The sequence below is a fragment of the Marmota flaviventris genome, chromosome 10 (assembly GCF_047511675.1).
Source record: "Marmota flaviventris isolate mMarFla1 chromosome 10, mMarFla1.hap1, whole genome shotgun sequence".
Taxonomy (NCBI): Eukaryota; Metazoa; Chordata; class Mammalia; order Rodentia; family Sciuridae; genus Marmota; species Marmota flaviventris.
The window spans coordinates 114,103,009-114,120,314 of record NC_092507.1 but is presented as its reverse complement, the minus strand read 5'-3'; the positions used below and the strand labels follow the sequence as shown (position 1 = coordinate 114,120,314).

Below are 17,306 nucleotides of genomic sequence, written 5' to 3'. Positions count from 1 at the left end.
CCTGTGCTGGAGAGTAACCGTACCTTTGAAGTAGGTGCTGCTGCTACTAAGAGGAGCAGCCGTAGACAGTCCCTTGTGGACACACTCAGAAATTGTGAGTAGAACAAGGAGGAGGGAGAGGCCCCGGGTAGCCTCTCTATAATAGATGCCAGTTCCTTTTTCCTTTTTTTGTTTCTGTTTTCTTGTTTCGGTTCTGGGGATTAAACTCAGGGGTTTTTCTCCCAGTGAGCCACATCCCCAGCCTTTTATTTTCGAGACAGGGTCTTGCTAAATTGCTGAGGTTCTTGCTAAGTTCCACAGGCCGGCCTTGACTTTGCAATCCTCCTGTGTCAGCCTCCTGAGTCACTGGGATTGCAGACGAGCGCCACTGCATCCGGCTCCCTTGCTGCTGGCATTTCCCCCCATCCCTGAGCCTGGCACAGTTGGGGGTGGGGGGCTCTTCCTGGCAGGCAGGGCAGGAGGAACTGAGCTTGTTGGATGGAGCTGGACCGTGGGGGGGAAGTATTCTGGGCCATTGCTGGGCTTATCCGAGCTTCCTGTGGCTGCCCTTTGGGGATGGTCTTGCTCTCCGTCCTGACCCACTAACCCCCTGTTCCCCTCTTCAGGAGCGCCGCTTGATTTTCTCTGAGAAAAGCCCACCCTTCCAGCAAAATAGAGTCCCTCAGGGTGACGGTTGACTTCCTAAAGGTGCCTCTTGGCCTGAAGAAGCCGGTGCTGAAGGAGGTGGCTGTGGGGCCCCCCAAAAGGCCCCAGCCTGCGGCCCTGGAGCGCTACAAGGCGCGGCGTTCCGACGCCATGGACACCGAGTCCCAGTACTCGGGCTACTCCTACAAGTCGGGCCACTCCCGCAGCTCCCGCAAGCACAGGTGGGTATGCGCACGGGAGTGACACGGTGGTGGAGGGAGGGCTGGGGCCATTGAGAGGTGGGCACGTGCCAGTGTGGGGGCATGCTGGTAAGAAGCTGACCCTCTTGACTTTCTGTGCCTGTAACTCTGGCTTCCTGCTGCAGGGACCGTCGGGACCGACACCGCTCGAAGAGCCGAGATGGGAGCCGTGGGGACAAGTCGGTCACAATCCAGGCTCCAGGAGAGCCCTTGCTGGACAATGAGTCTACGCGGGGGGATGAGCGGGTGAGCATCAGGGAGATGAAGCGGTCCAGTCTGAATGTTTTCAGGTTGCCCCTTGGAGAAACAAGAGGTTCTAGCAGGTTCTACCAGAAACCCGGTGTCTTCAGACAGAGGCTGAGTCAGGAAGGCTATCTTGTTATACTTCTGTGGCTTAGTGTCCCAAGGTAGGACTGTTGCAGTAGAATTCAGGAAACTGGAGTGGAAATCCTTTGGAGGCAGCGGCCTCTTTTGTATCTTGAGAGACAGGAATGACCTGGCTGGGTGATGGGGACTGCCCCTTGGGCTCCTTTTGAACTGATGCCAGCCACTTAAGCTGGTTGGAGTCTAGATTAGGAGAGTGTTGGTGGAGGGTGGCCCTGGACAGGGGGTGCTGCCTTGGGTTTTCCTTGAGCCTTTAGGTGTCAGACTCCTCTGGTGTCTGTACTCTTGCGCCCTCTGGTGTCAGCTTGCTGCTCAGACTCACCTAGGTCCTGGGGAGTGGAGGTGTGGCCCGAAAGCGGGAGGGAGAAGTGAGGCTGAGTGGATGAGCCAGGTGAAGAGAGTTCCACAGGACAGGGTAAGCACTTGCCCTTGTTCTAACCGCGGTGGCCTACTGTGCTCCTCTGTAGGGAGCACAGAGGGCAAAACCCAGCCCTGGCATACAACAGGGGCAGGATTTGAGATGACAGGTGAAGTTTCTTAAGTTTCATTCCTCGTGTTCTTTCTTCTTGGGAGCATCTTACAGGGCTGGAGACTCCAGCTCCATATTCCTTAGAAGAAATCTCTATGGCTGACATTGGAAATTCCTGGGTCTTGGGAGCAGATCAATATCTGAAGAAAATATACTTTCTCCCTCTTTCCCAGTGCCTTCTCCCTAGGACTTGGCTTCCTGGGTTCTTAAAGTGACCCTGAGACATGATCTGGGTCATTGAAGAGGAGTTCCCAAGCCCTTGGTCCTCGAGAAGGAAGGCAGTATGTTTAGGGGTCATTGGGTCAGGAGTAGACCCAGTTCCTTGAGCTGAAAGCAGTCAGTGTGTCTACTTTTTATTTCCAGATCAGAGTCTTCCCCCATCCTTGGGAGAGGATATTCCTCATTGTCTCTAACCACTGGCCTGCCAGTTGGTCTGCTACATTCCCCACCTCCAGAGGGGAATCCTATGTTCTGAATCCCGTGGGTGTCAGGATCCAGGCGGTCTCAGGAGTGAAGGTTGTGGGCTCTGAAGATCCTGCTGATCTATGGGACTCCTCTATGGGACGGGCTCCAGCCACTGCAGAGAAACAGCTTGAGCAGAGCATACTTAGAAGGGCATCTGGGGACCTTAGCCTGTCTACCCTTGGCTTCCAGGATCAGGCAGTCCATGTGCTGTGGGCATTCAGATGGCCCAGCAGAACTTCTCCACAGAGACCTACAGTGACCCCAAGTCTGCACGTGCCCTCCATGCTCTGTCCTGGTTGTTCACCATCCCCCTCTTCTCTCTGGTATCTTCTGCACTACTTTTGTCAGGCCACTGCCTTAATCAGAAATCTTCAGTCGCTCCCCGTGCCTGGAGGAGGGCTTGTAGCTTGGAATGACCTCAGCAAGCCCCTCCTGCTGCTCTGGGCCTCACCTCTTGGCCATGCTGTGCTCTGCTCCTACACTTGGGTCCCCAGCTCTTGCTATCCTGGAGGTTTCTGCTCCCCCTCAGCTTCTGCTCGATAGTATGGAAAGCTGCCCAAACTGGAAGGGGCTCAGAGACGGGACTTGTACAACTTTAACGTTTGAGAGATTCACGGGGATCTTATTAAACGCCAGTTCTGCCTCAGTGGATGTGGGCTAGGCCTGCAGATCTGCATTTCTAACAAGCTCCCCGGTGATGTCCACACTTCCAGTCCACAGAGCACATTCTGAGAGCCGACCCTTAGAGATCAGTTAGTTCTGAGATTCTCAATCTCCGATGAACATTAGAATTATCTGGGGAGCTCTTTATAAAAAAAAAGTTGACAAGCACGTTTCACCCTGCTCTAATTGGTATCTCTTCCAGGCTCCCTGGGTGATTCTAATGTGTGCAACTGGGGCTGGGAACCGCAGACCCACTTTTATTTAATTCAGTCCAACATTTTCATATCACCCACTGCCAGGGATCACTTCAGGTCCCATCATTCCTTGGAAGCCTGACTGTTTTGTTTGGCGAGTCTGGCCTTAAATCCTTGTCTCTGCCTGAGCAGCTCCCTTGACATTTGTCCCGGGCCTCGTGCTCTGAGGGTCTCTGCTGCGTGGGCAGTGTTTTCTCTCCCACTGATTGGTGTACAGCTTCCCGAGAGCCCAGCTCTTAGAGTTCAGTGTCTGCGGAAGCCAGCCTTGGCTGCACAGGAGAGCTCAATGAATGCTTTGTAGGGATGGAACCGAGGGGCCACTGAGTTACATCCACAGCTCTTTTTATTGTTTTTTGAGTCAGGGTCTCACTAAATTTCCTGGACTGGCCTTGTACTTGCTACCCTCCTGCCTCAGCCTCCTGAGTATCTGGGATCATGGGTGTCTCTGCCCAGATGACGGTTGCATCCTTATCAGTTTCCCCCTCTTCTTTCGGCCTCTCCTTTCCCATGTGTTGCTGACTCTGCTCTGTCTCCTCTTTTCCCTTCTCCACCTCCTCTCCCTGTCCTTTCATCCCCCTGCCCACCTGCCCCCTCCTGTCTACAGGACGACAACTGGGGAGAAACCACCACGGTAGTCACGGGTACCTCGGAGCACAGCATCTCCCACGATGACCTCACACGAATCGCCAAGGACATGGAGGACAGTGTTCCCCTGGACTGCTCCCGTCACCTGGGTGCGGCTGCAGGGGCCACTCTGGCGCTGCTCTCCTTCCTCACCCCGCTGGCTTTCCTGCTGCTACCCCCACTGCTGTGGCGGGATGAGCTGGAGCCGTGCGGGACGGCCTGCGAGGGCCTCTTCATTTCGGTGGCCTTCAAGCTGCTCATCCTGCTGCTGGGCAGCTGGGCTCTGTTCTTCCGCCGGCCCAAGGCCTCGCTGCCCCGGGTCTTCGTGCTGCGCGCCCTGCTCATGGTGCTCGTCTTCCTGCTCGTGGCCTCCTACTGGCTCTTCTACGGTGTGCGCATCCTGGACGCCCGGGAGCGCAGCTACCAGGGCGTGGTGCAGTTTGCGGTGTCACTGGTGGACGCCCTGCTCTTCGTGCACTACTTGGCCGTGGTCCTGCTGGAGCTGCGGCAGCTCCAGCCCCAGTTCACGCTCAAGGTCGTGCGCTCCACCGACGGGGCCAGCCGCTTCTACAACGTTGGCCATCTCAGGTACGAGTGCTGGGGAGTGGGCGAGATGAGCACCCGGAGGAAGGAGGGTGGGGAAGGAGGGGGTTCCAGGGGTGGTGGTGCGGAGGCCAGAAGTGATGGGTTGGCAGGGCGAGGTGGAAGGAGTTGAGGACTTTGGCACGTAGTAGGTTTTCAACGTGTTTCTTGCTTGATGGGAAGGTCACATGCAGTGCTGTAGGCCAGGTGCCGGGGACGGTCACTGAGTTGGGACCAATCAGGCAATCGGAGATGAGGAATCTTAGGGGAGGATCGATCCAGGGCACACCCCCTGGGTCACGAACATCACCTTTCCTAGAGGCACAAGAAGCTGACCCTGGCTAGAGAAGGGACCCTCAGAGGAAGAGAGATGGGGGTTAAGTGGGAGGATGAGTCATCTCGATCCACCAGATTTATTGGTAGGGTGCTCCCCGTGCCCCTAGGCAGTAGAGTATCAGAACCTCCTTGGGAAGATGCAGGAGGAAGCCGAGGGCACCCTTGGCTGGGAACTCAGGCCCAGCGCCCTTTCTCCCCCAAGCTTCAGCATGGCAGGGAGGAGCGAGTGACCCAGCTCTGGGAATGGTTGGGAGCCTGGTAAGTAGACGTCAGGCTTGAGCCAGGCTTCCTGGAAGCAGCTTGTCTCCGTCATGTCCCCTCCTGCCCTGCCAACCTGCCCTGATGTGTGCCTTTCCCTGTACCCCTGTCTGCCCCTTCTCCCTCCCCGTCCTGCCCTCTCCCCCACAGCATCCAGCGCGTGGCAGTGTGGATCCTGGAGAAGTATTACCATGACTTCCCTGTCTACAACCCTGCCCTCCTCAACCTGCCCAAGTCCGTCCTGGCCAAGAAAGTGTCTGGCTTCAAGGTGTATTCTCTCGGAGAGGGTGAGCGGCCCTGCTCCTCCGCCCCTCCTGGCCTCTTCTAAGCAGGACTCCACGTGGCTTCCTCTCTCTCTCTCACTCCCTTCTCCTTCCCTTTTCCTTTCTCCAGCCCATGTCCCAGCCCCTTCTGTCCTGTCATTTTCCTTGACTTCAGGTGGCTGGTCCTAGTTGCTGATTCTACTTGCTCCCCCTTTATGCTACGGTGTGTCTCCCCAATCTGCCTCCCCCGTGTCTGCTTATCGGCTCTGGTCTCAGCCCTTTGGCTCACCTGAGCCCAGGAGGCACACGGGCAGGACTTCTGCCCTTCCGGTGCCTTCCTGGTTGTTTTTCCCCAGCCTCTCCAGAGGCGGCCAGGAAGACAGGGAATGGGTGGTATTGCTGGGTGGGGGGAAGAGCTTCCTCTAAACACAACGGGGGCTGTGTCTCCAGAGCTCCTGGAGTGGGGAAAGAGGCCACACTCTGATGTGACCGTCGTCTCTATCCTGATCCTGTGCAGAAAACAGCACCAACAACTCCACGGGCCAGTCTCGGGCTGCGATCGCAGCGGCGGCCCGGCGGCGGGACAACAGCCACAATGAGTACTACTACGAAGAAGCTGAACACGAGCGCAGGGTGCGCAAGCGCAGGGCCAGGTGGGTCCCTGGGGGAGAAGAGGGGAGGGGTGGGGTGGGGTGGAGTGAAGGGTGGTGTTGACCATGGGGTAAGCTGAGGAGAGGAAGCCCGAGGGACTTCTATAACTATTTGAAATAGGTGAGCAGTGATGATATAGGGGTATGTTTGTCCTTAGTGCTGCTCTAACAGGTTACCATAAACTAGCAACTAAAAGCAACCTGTTTATCATCTCCTGTTCCGTGGGTCAGGTTCAGGCTTGCTGGACCATCTTCTTAGGTCTCAAGGCTGAAATCAAACCTCACTCTGAGCCTGGGCTTCTCCTCCAAGCTCACTGACTTTTCTTTTCTTGGTAGTACCAGGGCTGCACCCAGGGACACTCTGCCACTGAACCTCATCCCAAGCCCTTTTTAATTTTTATTTTGAGACAGGATCTCTTTAAGTTTCCCAAGGTGGCCTGGAACTTGTGATCCTCCTGCCTCATCATCCCGAGTAGCTGGAATTACATGCATGTACCACCCCACCCAGTGCTCACTGACTTTGGCAGAATCACCTCCTTGTCCTGCCACCCTACAGGCAGTTTCGAGCATGACAGTTGGCTTTTCCAGTGGGAGGAGTCTCTGACTTCTTTTGCCACCAGCGGGAGAAAACTGCTTCTGAAGAACTCACGTGATTAGATCATGCGTAACAGGATAATCTTATTTTAAAGTTAGCAAACATGGCCCTTGAATTACATCTGCAAAATGTTCTGAGGTTAAGCGGGGTGTGGTGATGCATGCCTGTAATCCAATGACTCAGGAGGCTAAGGCAGGAGGATCAAAGTTTGAGGCCAGCCTGGGCAACGTGGTACCACCCTATCAAAATAAAAAATAAAAGAGTTGGGGATGTAGTTCTGTGGTAGAGTGCTCCTGGATTTAACCTCCATTCTTGAAAAAAATACCGAGATGATTGAATAATGAGGGAGTGGAACTCCAGGGAGCATTTTTGCATTCTGCCTACTACAGTGGGATAGTGACTTATAAAGATGTGAACCTTATCCGAAACAGCAGGCTGGCTATGCTTCTATCAATAGATCTTGAAGGCTTAGCAGATGGGGCTTTTTTTGCCTGCAAAAATAAGGTTCTTGTGTCTATATTTTGGTAAACTCATTTTTTTTTTTTTTTTTTGGTGGTGCTGGGGATTGAATCTAAGCTCTTGTACATGCTAGGCAAACTCTATTACTGAGACACTTCCCCAGCCTGGTAAATTTTTAAATGCTATCCTCACCTGTCCCTTTTCCCTAATGTGAACTTCAATCATGCCTGAAGAAACTTTCTCTCTGCCTGCTGCCGTCAGGTCCCACCTGGGTCTGGTGGGGGAGGAGCAGAGAGCCTCGGACCATTCATTCTACCCTCCATCCCTTCTCCCACATCATCTCCAGACTTCAAGAAGGGGAGGCAGCCCTTGCTCTGTCCTTACAAATGAAGCTGGTGTCCCCTGGAGTAGAATAAAGATCACCAACTCCATTCCTCTGACATTCCTGCATGAGTTCGGTTGTCTCAGAAATGGCCCTCCTAGGGTCGTTTCTAGGAGAGGGAGGGGCAAGTGCTGGGGAGTGATATTGGCATACTGTTTGCATGTATGAATATGGACTACCGATCCCATCGTTATGTGCAACTAGAATGCACCTATTAAAAGATGGGTGGGGGAAGGAATGGCCCTTCTTCTACCCCTTTGCCTTCTGCCCCGACTAGGGTCTTTGGATCTCATGTGCTGCCACCACCATTCTTGGCACATAGGGGCCCTTTTCTTCTCCCATTACTTTGCTTGGAACCGAGAGACAGCTTTTTGCTTTGCGTTCCTGAGATAGAGATGTTCTTTTAAAAAAGAACTTGCTGAAGAACTCCAGGAAAGCAAAGAAGCAGCAGAAATTGTAGGTCTGCACAGTGTGCACGTACCTAGCCTAGGGTCCAGCCTCGGCTCATTGAAGGTTCCAGGTCCCTGGGTTCTGGTTACTGGGCCATAGGCCTCCTTTCCTTGTCCTGCTCTTAGGCCACATGGGTTTTTATTGTTTTTTGGACTTTAGAGAATTGTATTACTTAGCCTTTTTAGCTTTTAACGTATTGTCATCTTAGGTTTCTTTACAGTCCTTTATTCTATTTTCCCTCTTCCCTAATCCCTATCCTCAGTCTCTCCATGGTAGGCACTCACTAGTGTGTCTGATTTCCTTAAAACCTGTATATATTCAGTACAACTTGATTTTTGTATGCTTTTTGTATAAATTGACTTTCCCCCTACTTCTCCTTTTTTTAAAAAAATTTTTTTTATTATTAGTTGTTCAAAACATTACAAAGCTCTTGACATATCATATTTCATACATTTGATTCAAGCGGATTATGAACTCCCATTTTTACCCCATATACATATTGCAGATTCACATCGGTTACACATCCACTTTTTTCCCCCCTACTTCTCCTTTAACACTATAGTTTTGAGACTTATCCATTATTGGCTATACACCCCGTTTGTTGCATAGTGTTTCATAGAATTTTCCCAATGTACTACACAAAATTTGGATTATAGTCCTTTTCTATTTTGACAGTCTGCCACGCGACTAGTGCTGACTTCATGAAAGAAGGTTCAATTCATAAGTAATTGCTAGGGAGTTTTAAATTTAAAGAGACAAGACTCTCATTACCTTCAATACCCGTTCCTGGACGGCTTCTCCTAGCTCCCGCCTCCAGCTACCTAATGTGGTGGCGAGGTTTACAGAGGAGACTAGCGAGAGAGGGAGAGCACGCCAGGGAGTGGGCTTTTATTGGGGAACAAAGAATTCCAGGGAAAAATCCCATCCAATGAAGGTTAAGGGGGGCAGCATCCCAAGGTCAGGGGCAACGATTGGGTCTTCAGGTGTGTGGCCAGACATGCCTCTGCACGGACAAGCCCTCAGACCTGGAGAAGGGTGGGGAAGGCTCTGACACAGCTGTGTCTAAGCGCCTCTCACCCAGCCAGGGAGGTAACTCAAATCACGTGTGAGGATGGCTTCCCACAACAGAGAAATAGTATCTTACTTAATTTTCATCTTTCTGAGCCAGTGCCTTCTTTATGTATATTTTAATCTCTCAGGCCTCTTGTGAATTGTCTGTTCATCTCTTTTGCCCATTTTTCTAAAGAGTTCTTGCCTTTTTCTTCTTAATTTATAGCAAATTATTTGCATATTCTAGATGTCAATCCTTTGTTGGTTTTTAAATGCTGCATACATGACCCACACCCATCTGAGGTTACTTAATGTTGCCCATGCCATTGTGGCTGAATAGAAATCTGTCATTTTAAATTAGTAATATCAGGCTGGGGATGTGGCTCAAGCGGTAGTGCGCTCGCCTGGCATTCACGGGGCGCTGGGTTCGATCTTCAGCACCACATAAAAATAAAATAAAGATGTTGTGTCCACCGAAAACTAAAAAAAAAAAAAAATAATAATAAATATTAAAAAATTCTCTCTTTCTTTAAAAAAAATTAGTAATATCTATTACTTTTTTTTTTTCCTTTTGTGGTGCTGAGGATTGAACCCAGGGCCTTGTGCATGCGAGGCAAGCACTCTACCACCTGAGCCGTATCCCCAGCCCAGTAATATCTGTTACTTTTTCACATGATTAAGTGTGGTGTGTGGAGGGTGGTCCTATTTAGGAAGGCTTTTCCTAGGATTTGACGGGATGCTTGTTCTTTCCTGTAACATGATTCATAGTTGTCTCTCTGAGTTTGCCACTAGATTTGTCCTCTGACTCGCTGGGCTGTGGCCCCTGAGCTCTGGTTGTTTCTTGCCCTTGGTGGCAGAAAGCCCCCCATTCCCCAGCCCTGTGGAGCTTGTGCTGCTTCAGGGAGGGCACAAAAGCCTGACCTTGCTCAGGCCCTGGTGGTTGAAGCTAGTGGAGAGGGAAAAGATGTAACGCGGGCATCTGGTCTCCACCCTCTGGTCCCCCAGGCTCGTCGTAGCCGTGGAGGAGGCCTTCACTCACATCAAGCGACTGCAGGAGGAGGAGCAGAAGAACCCAAGGGAGGTGATGGATCCCCGGGAGGCAGCCCAGGCCATCTTTGCATCCATGGCTCGTGCCATGCAGAAGTACCTTCGGACCACCAAGCAGCAGCCTTACCACACCATGGAGAGTATCCTGCAGCACCTGGAATTCTGCATCACTCACGACATGACCCCCAAGGTGGGCCCGCGGCTCCTAGTGTCCTTCCTCTCTCCCCAGCTTCTGGTCCTCTTCCTGTCCACCTTCACTTTCTTTTGTTGTTTTTTTTTTTTTTTTTTTTTTGCAGTATTAGGGATTAAACCCAGGGGTGCTCTATCACTGAGCTCTACTATAGCCCCAGTCCTTTTTACTTTTTATTTTGAGACAGGGTCTTGCTAAGTTGCTGAGGGTAGACTTAAACTTGTGATTCTTCTGCCTCAGTCTCTCATGTTGCTCAGATTGCAAGCATGAGACCCCACACTCAGCCTCCCTTTATTCCCTTATTTCTCACCTCATTCTACCCCTCTCTCTCTCCCTTTCTCTCTCTCTCTCTCTCTCTCGTCTCTGCCTCCTCCTCCTCCTTATCATCTCTTTTCTCATCCCTACCTCATCTACCCTGTCTGCATGGAGTAAAGTCCTTAGGTAGATGAAGCAAAGGTGGACTTCAGAACTAATTGGGGGAAGACAGACCTGTTTCTCATTTTTATAAGGACTCTGGAATTTCCAGATGCAGAGTCCCACCTTTACCCGTGACCCTTTTCACCTCCCAGATGGTCTTTGACTTGTGCTCTTTTTCAGCCATTGTCCACCACACAACTCAACTGCCAGTTTCCTAGATTGGCTTTCCCTGAGCTGCTCTTCATGAACAGGGGACTAAAGATGTAACCTGTCCCCTGCTAGCTCCCCCGTACTGCAGACCTGCTCGGTGCTGATTGTACAAGATATATGGGAGGGAGGGAAGGAATAACGAGGGAGGGCTTGTCCAGATCACAGCACAGAGGACAGGGGTCAGGGGACCCAAGTTCAGTCCTGACTCTGTGGAGCCATATCATTTCTATGGGTGCTGTCTTTTTTATCCATCAATCAATTCTGCTCCGGCATTCCAAGATATTAGTTCGTACGCAGCGTGAGCCTGGAGACATGCTAGGTGTTTTTGGAAGCTGTGCCCAGGAGATGAAGGACAGTGGGAGGGTGAGACAGATTCCTAGGCAGTCTCTTCTCCCCTCCTCAGGCTTTCCTGGAGCGGTATCTGGCAGCTGGACCCACCATCCAGTACCACAAGGAACGCTGGCTGGCCAAACAGTGGACACTGGTGAGCGAGGAGCCGGTGACCAATGGGCTTAAGGATGGCATCGTTTTCCTCTTAAAACGCCAGGACTTCAGCCTGGTGGTCAGCACCAAGAAGGTGCCCTTCTTCAAACTCTCCGAGGAATTTGTGGATCCCAAGTCACACAAGTTTGTCATGAGGCTGCAATCGGAGACCTCAGTGTGATCATGCAACTGCAGGGGAGTGGGAGACTCGGGGGCTTCTGCGGGGCCGGAGAGGGGCTTGGTTCTCAGGCCCAGCCACGTTCCCGCTGCCCTTTTCCCTCTTGCTCTTGTTTTTTTACTTGAATTAACTCACCCCTCACCCTGCCTCCTTCCCTCTTCCTTATTTTGCCTACGTGAACCTGGAGAGATCATCCTGCTGTTAACAGTACCTGGGAACCCCCCTCCCCCACTTTTATACCCCTCCAGGCCCTGCAGGAATCAGTGCCTCATCTCCTCCTTTTCCCTAGATGTTGGTCCCTTCTGAAAGGGCCCAGGCCCTCTTGATTGTCCCTTCCCTTCCCATGCCCCCACTCTCAAGCCCAAGTTCTTCTAGCTGTTCTCTCCAGTGGCCCATGACAGGTTTTTCTCCAGGGGTATGGCTTTGACCCCAGAGAGCCACAGTGCCAAACTCCTCTAGGGCAGTGGGTGTCTCCCCCCCTGCCCCTTCACCCCACTCATAACAAACCCAGAGTTCTTGGACAGGGATGCTCCTGCCACAGAACCCAAGAGTTAGGAGCCTCCCTGTAGCGTTATTTGCTCCAGCTACCCCCCCCCCCCCACCATCCACATATATTTAGAGCAAGGGAAAATCCCGTCCTTTACCTGGAAGTCTCCACCTGCCAGCCCTGATTGTATGATCTGATTGTATGATCACACGTGACCACAGGCAGACTGAGGTGGAAGGCCTCTGACCACTTCACCAGGGCCCTGGGGGAAAGTCCAGTGGCCTTAGGATAGATCCTTGAGGTCAGAGAGACACTTGTCACTGACCCCTGCCCTCTCTACCTGTCCTGACCTTCATTCTGACTCTTCTCAATGAAGGACAGACTCCTAAACAGACTTACTGGCGAACAGTCCCTGACCAACACCGTGGTCTCAACAGATGCTTTGCTTCTCTGCACCAGCCGCCCCAATCCTGCTGACTTCTCTTGGCTCCCGAGACCTGTTGCCTCATCTGTTTTTGGGGAGGAGCCTGCAGCTCCTCCTTGTTCCCTGCCTTAAGTCCAGTTCTTTGCCTCAGGGGTCTCTTTTCCATGGCCTTCCAGGGTCCCCCCTCTCCTGTTCTCCTCTGGTTCTCTGGGCACTGTATTGGGGTGAGAGACCAGGATTACTGCCTTTTGTGGGTACATAACCCCTCACCCCATTTTAGCTTCCATCACCTTTGCACCAAATCTGAATTCTCTCAATAGTTTAGGTCTCATTGTGAGCAAAATTCACTGGCACTCTAATGCATATTTTCAGAGTAAATTTGAGCTTATAAATGAGATACCATCAATGATGTACCAAGGGGAATAGAAGTAGGAAGCGCTTAATTTAGATATCCTTCTAGGATCCACATAGAGAACTGTTCTTATGGCCAAGTCGGAGCATGCCCCTGGGCCCATTCTTTAAGTAACGCACAATTCTCCTGGATAGGCCCCTCTCTTCCCTGGGAAATTTGCCGGTACTTTCTTTGTAAAGCACATTCTGGGATAAGATGCCCGTTCAGCTCTCACCTGAGAGGCTTTGTCTCTGTCGTGATAACCTAGAGATTGGAATTTCTCCTGTCCTTTCTGAAAAGGCACATCTCTCTACCCACCATGTAGCTGGTTTGTCAGTCAGGGCTTTTCTTGTCCCTTGTCCCCAGCAGGGGGCCTCTAGATGAGCACTGAGCTGGGGCTGGGGTCCTCGGATAGGCCCATGTGAAATATATGCTGTCCTGGGGGTCCTGGGAGAGGTATCTTATATTAAAGTAAAATCTGGTTTCAGAGGAGTCCCTCTGGGTCACATAAATACCTCACTGTCCTGGAGAACAAGACCCGGATGGTGACTGGGGTCATTGCCTTTGTGGGCAACAGCAGGGTGTATGTCGTGTGGTTTGGGTGCGTGGCTAGGGTGGACGGAAGGAAATTATTTGTGATCATAGTTGCTGCCCTAAGTTAGGGACAGGGGGAGTGTTTATTTTAAGAACCTGCCATGTTTTTAATCACTGTGATTTTTTCATTCCTTTTTCCTAAAACAAAAAGAGAAACCATTCCTCCCGCCCCCCACCCCCCAACTCTTTCTCTAAGCACTAAGGGCTGTGACTGAGAATGGTAGTGTTTTGGTCCTTTGCGTCAGAACTGTGGTATCTTTGTCTTTTTTTGGTTATTATTATTAATATTTTTTTTTTAAATGTCAGGATGAATTGTCAAGTGTATGGCTGTGTGTGTGTCCTTCTTCTCCCGTATGGGAATTGTCTTCATGCTGTGAACTGCTGGGGGATGGGCAGCTGGTCCCTATGCGCAGTTTCCCCCCACCAGGCCGGTCCCACGCTCTCTGGGTTTTCCATTCTTCCTGAGAGGGGGTGTGGGTCCCATGCTTTCTGGGTTTTCCATTCTTCCTGGGAGGGGGTGTGCCCACGTGGGGCAGCTCTGCTCCATCCCCACAGGGGATGCTGGGATACTGTGCTGGGCATCTCCAGTGCTGTTGTTTCTATGACGACGGGCATCCTAGCTGCTCCCCAGCACACCTACTTGGCCTTCCTTTTCATGGCCTTGGAATGCTTTCCCCCCTCCCCAGCACACCAGGACACTGTGCCTCGGTCCTTCACCTACCTCGCCACTCTGCTACTGTCCCCATTGGTTCCCTTCTCCTTAAGTGGTATTTTTGTCTCTCATTTATTCTTGTTTATGTCCCTATAGTCTCTCACTTTTTCCTTGCCATCCCCCTCCATTTCAGCCCTTAATTGTCGGCTTCCCCAGCCCACTCAGCATTCCCATGGCAAACCCTGGTGAAGCACCGGTGATGAGATGTTGGATCCCTGGAAGCTTCTCATCCGAGACATGTTCCCAGGGTTTGTGTTTCTCTTCTCTGCTGGGCCCAGATGAGCTCCCTTTCTCCTTTGTGGTGTCTGTCGGTCTGTCTTCTCTCCTCTGCCCTCCCCTTGGGGCAGTATCTGCTGTTGGACTAAGTCCTGGTGTGTGACTGTTGTGATTTTGTTCTCTGCGCAAAAGGAAGGGGCTTCTTGAGTCTCTTTCAAGTGAGATTGTAAATGTAGAATTTTCCATTGTTGGATCTAGATTTTTTCCTTTTCTTTTCTTTCTTTCTTTCTTTTTTTTTTTTTTTTTGGGTTACAGAGCTGAGACATTGTGCATGCATGTAGAAAATTGTAAAATGTAAATTTTTTTTTAATATATAAAAAGCTTTGTTTTTACAGTTTGCAGTGGATCTAAACATTATGGCAATTTTAGGGATTTTTTTCTTAAACATAGGAAACTAAAACTGTATAAATTTTTTTTTTTATATATAAAATAAAGACATTTGACTTTTGTGGGGGCATTCTGTTGCTTTTCTTCTTTTTTTTTTTCTATAGGCATGGGAGCAAAAGAGGGCCCCCGGCCAGAGTGAGTATGAATGGATCCTTGTTAGGGAGCGAGTGGGCAGCAGGGGGCAGTATGGGCTCCATATTGCTCCACAGGGCTTCAGCTGTTGAGAGCAATGAGAAAATAAAAAAAGGACATTGCTGGTCTGAACCCGGATTTGTAGGAGAGCGAAATGTGAGGACTCCTTTGCTCTGAGGGATGGTTGTCGGGAGCATCTCTCTGGGTGCCTCCTCTGGAGCATGCTTGGTGTCTAGTTGACGGGTAGGAGTAGAGTTTCTAAGATGTCTTCTTTCCAAAAAAGAAGATGCCATAGGAGTTTCAAGGAATAGTTGGTGATTTCAGTTGTTAGCAACAGCTTCTCACATTTCATTGATGAAACTCTCCCCAAAGTTTATCTCATTTTACTTTATTTTACAATTAGAACATTTTCTATTCTTTTCACCCCTTATTGTTCAGAAGATAGTCTTGCATCATATGTGAAATAACATACTATCACTCAAACTGTTTAAAGGCAAAGCACCTTTGGTGAAGCTGATCCGCAGCCCAGAGCTCTCTGCTTATAGGATCTTGCTTCCTGGTTTTACATTAATTTCTGAAAATCAGAAATATATCCCAAAATGTTATAGGTGTTGTAAAAACAAAACAAAACAAAACAAAAAACCTTGTTCAATATTATAGTTTTAGAAGCATAGTGTGTATGTGTATATATATGTATGTAAGTGTGTATATATATATATATTGTTTAGTTCTGGATGAGTATTGAACTCACGGGTCCTCTACCACTGAGCTACATCCTCAATCTTTTTTATTTTTTACTTTGAGACAGGTCTCACTTGCCAAGGCTGACCTTAAACTTGCCATTCTCCTGCCTTAGACTGCCAGACTGTGCCACCATGCCTGGTTATATTTTCTTTAAGAAATGAAAAACTAAGAAAAGAATGTTACTTAGCCTTATTGGTACATTGAAAAAATGCTGTGATAAACTGGGCTTTTACAGCAAGAAATTCCTGTCTTAGCCTGAATGTTTTCACTTGTTACTTCTTTTACTGCTGCTCTTCATTCTTTTCCACATTTCATGGTAGAGGATTGGTGTAGTCTTTATTATTTTTATTTTCTTAATACTTAGTTACTGCTTACCATGTACCAGATAATGTCCTCATGGTGTAGCCTTTAAAGCATCTTATTGTGCAAATCCAGTATCCGTTGATTTCTTCTCAAAAGGCATTCTACCCTGACAGATAGCCCAGAGGTTTTGTTCTCACAAATACTCTAGCCATAAAAAAAAAAAAAAATCGATAGAGCATAAATGAATCCAACTAATAGGAGAAAAAAATCCGTTGAGTTTTGGAATTTTTTTATTAGATGGGTCCAGGATTGTGAAACCTAAACCTCCTACTATAAACAGGAAGCTGAATGTGAGTCCTTCCAGGTTATATTGTCCATTTACTCTGTAGGTCCAGAAAGCTACTGACCTCTGAGGCCCATATTTATCAGTCATAGAGCCAATGCTTGAAGGTTCAATAATAATATCATAAATTATTCCTCTGGTGATGAGGAAGTAAGACACCCCCCACCAGAGTGTACAGTACCGTTGCATGTGGCTGATAGCACATGCAACCCAGGGCCCTTCTTCAACATCTGAGCCCTAAGAGTGAAACTTGTTACATTTTCATGTTGATGGTGTCAGGATACTATTTTTATTTCTTAAGAGATGGGGTCTTGCTGTGTTGCCCAGGCTGGCCTTAAACTCTTGGGTTCCAGCATTCCTCCCACCTCAGCCTCCCAAGTAGCTGGGACTGTAGGTGTGTAAGATGGCCTTTCTTTTATTTCTAAACGTGTAGACTTTGTTTATTTGTCAACCTTGGTGCTTATGATTCAGCTCTCGATTCATCGTCATCAAGAGACCAGGGCCCTTTTCCCAGCATTAGCCAGATATGATATTCTCTATGATTTTGAACAAAATGCTTAGCACCTAAACAGTTTTCAGGGTTAAAACCAAGCCAACCTAAACTTTCCTGTCTGGAGTGGATTTATTTACCGGATTTAGTTCTCTTCACTCTACTCCTGGCCAGGCTTTGAGGATGTGAAGTCAAGAGACTTGGTCCTCATAGTGGAGGAAGACCCGGTATACAGGAGGCACCAGCCCAGATAACCTCACGTGAGGTTGCTTGATGTGTGTGCTCACGGGTGGATCGCGGATGAGCTCTGGCTGATTCCAAGGAGTGTGGGGGACTCTCCTCCTTCAAGAGATTGAGGGAGTTTAAAAGTCAAGAGAGGGTAGCAGAATCTCCTTGAGATAAGTATTGCAGTTATATGTACCAGTTCTTCACATGTAGTTGTTGCTTAGTGAACAAAATCATTGAATGAATAATGGATTAAACTAACAATACAATATGCGCATATAAACAAGATCACATACTTGCTTATTCTGTCTTTAAAAAACTGTACTCAAGTGAAAACAAGAACACTTCCCTTGAAACTGCACCCCCATGCTCACAGCTTACCTTTTTTTGTAGCTAGTTTTGTGTAAGAATCATTTCATTTTCTGTTTTCAGTAAACCTCAAAAT

General features: G+C 49.5%; 1 protein-coding gene across 2 annotated transcripts; it reads left to right on the top strand.

Moving 5' to 3' along the window:
- The first annotated feature begins 795 nt into the window (after positions 1 to 795).
- On the top strand, positions 796 to 11,356 carry Vangl2 (VANGL planar cell polarity protein 2). Of its 2 annotated transcripts, none has more exons than XM_027950832.2 (7): positions 796 to 866; positions 1,010 to 1,130; positions 3,784 to 4,391; positions 5,130 to 5,266; positions 5,760 to 5,895; positions 9,834 to 10,065; positions 11,096 to 11,356. In XM_027950832.2, the coding sequence occupies exons 1-7, from the start codon at positions 796 to 798 to the stop codon at positions 11,354 to 11,356; spliced, it is 1,566 nt and encodes a 521-aa protein (XP_027806633.1). The 2 variants fall into 2 exon arrangements, with proteins under 2 accessions (XP_027806633.1, XP_027806634.1); XM_027950833.2 differs by having other exon boundaries at positions 5,130 to 5,270; positions 5,767 to 5,895.
- The last annotated feature ends 5,950 nt before the right edge of the window (positions 11,357 to 17,306 follow it).

Bases quoted from the DNA above. Each gene is read 5' to 3' on its own strand.
- Vangl2 (XM_027950832.2), top strand. From the start codon at position 796: ATGGACACCGAGTCCCAGTACTCGGGCTACTCCTACAAGTCGGGCCAC. The intron at 1,131-3,783 runs GTGAGCATCAGG...TCCTGTCTACAG, and splicing joins CTACGCGGGGGGATGAGCGG to GACGACAACTGGGGAGAAAC. The intron at 5,267-5,759 runs GTGAGCGGCCCT...GATCCTGTGCAG, and splicing joins GGTGTATTCTCTCGGAGAGG to AAAACAGCACCAACAACTCC.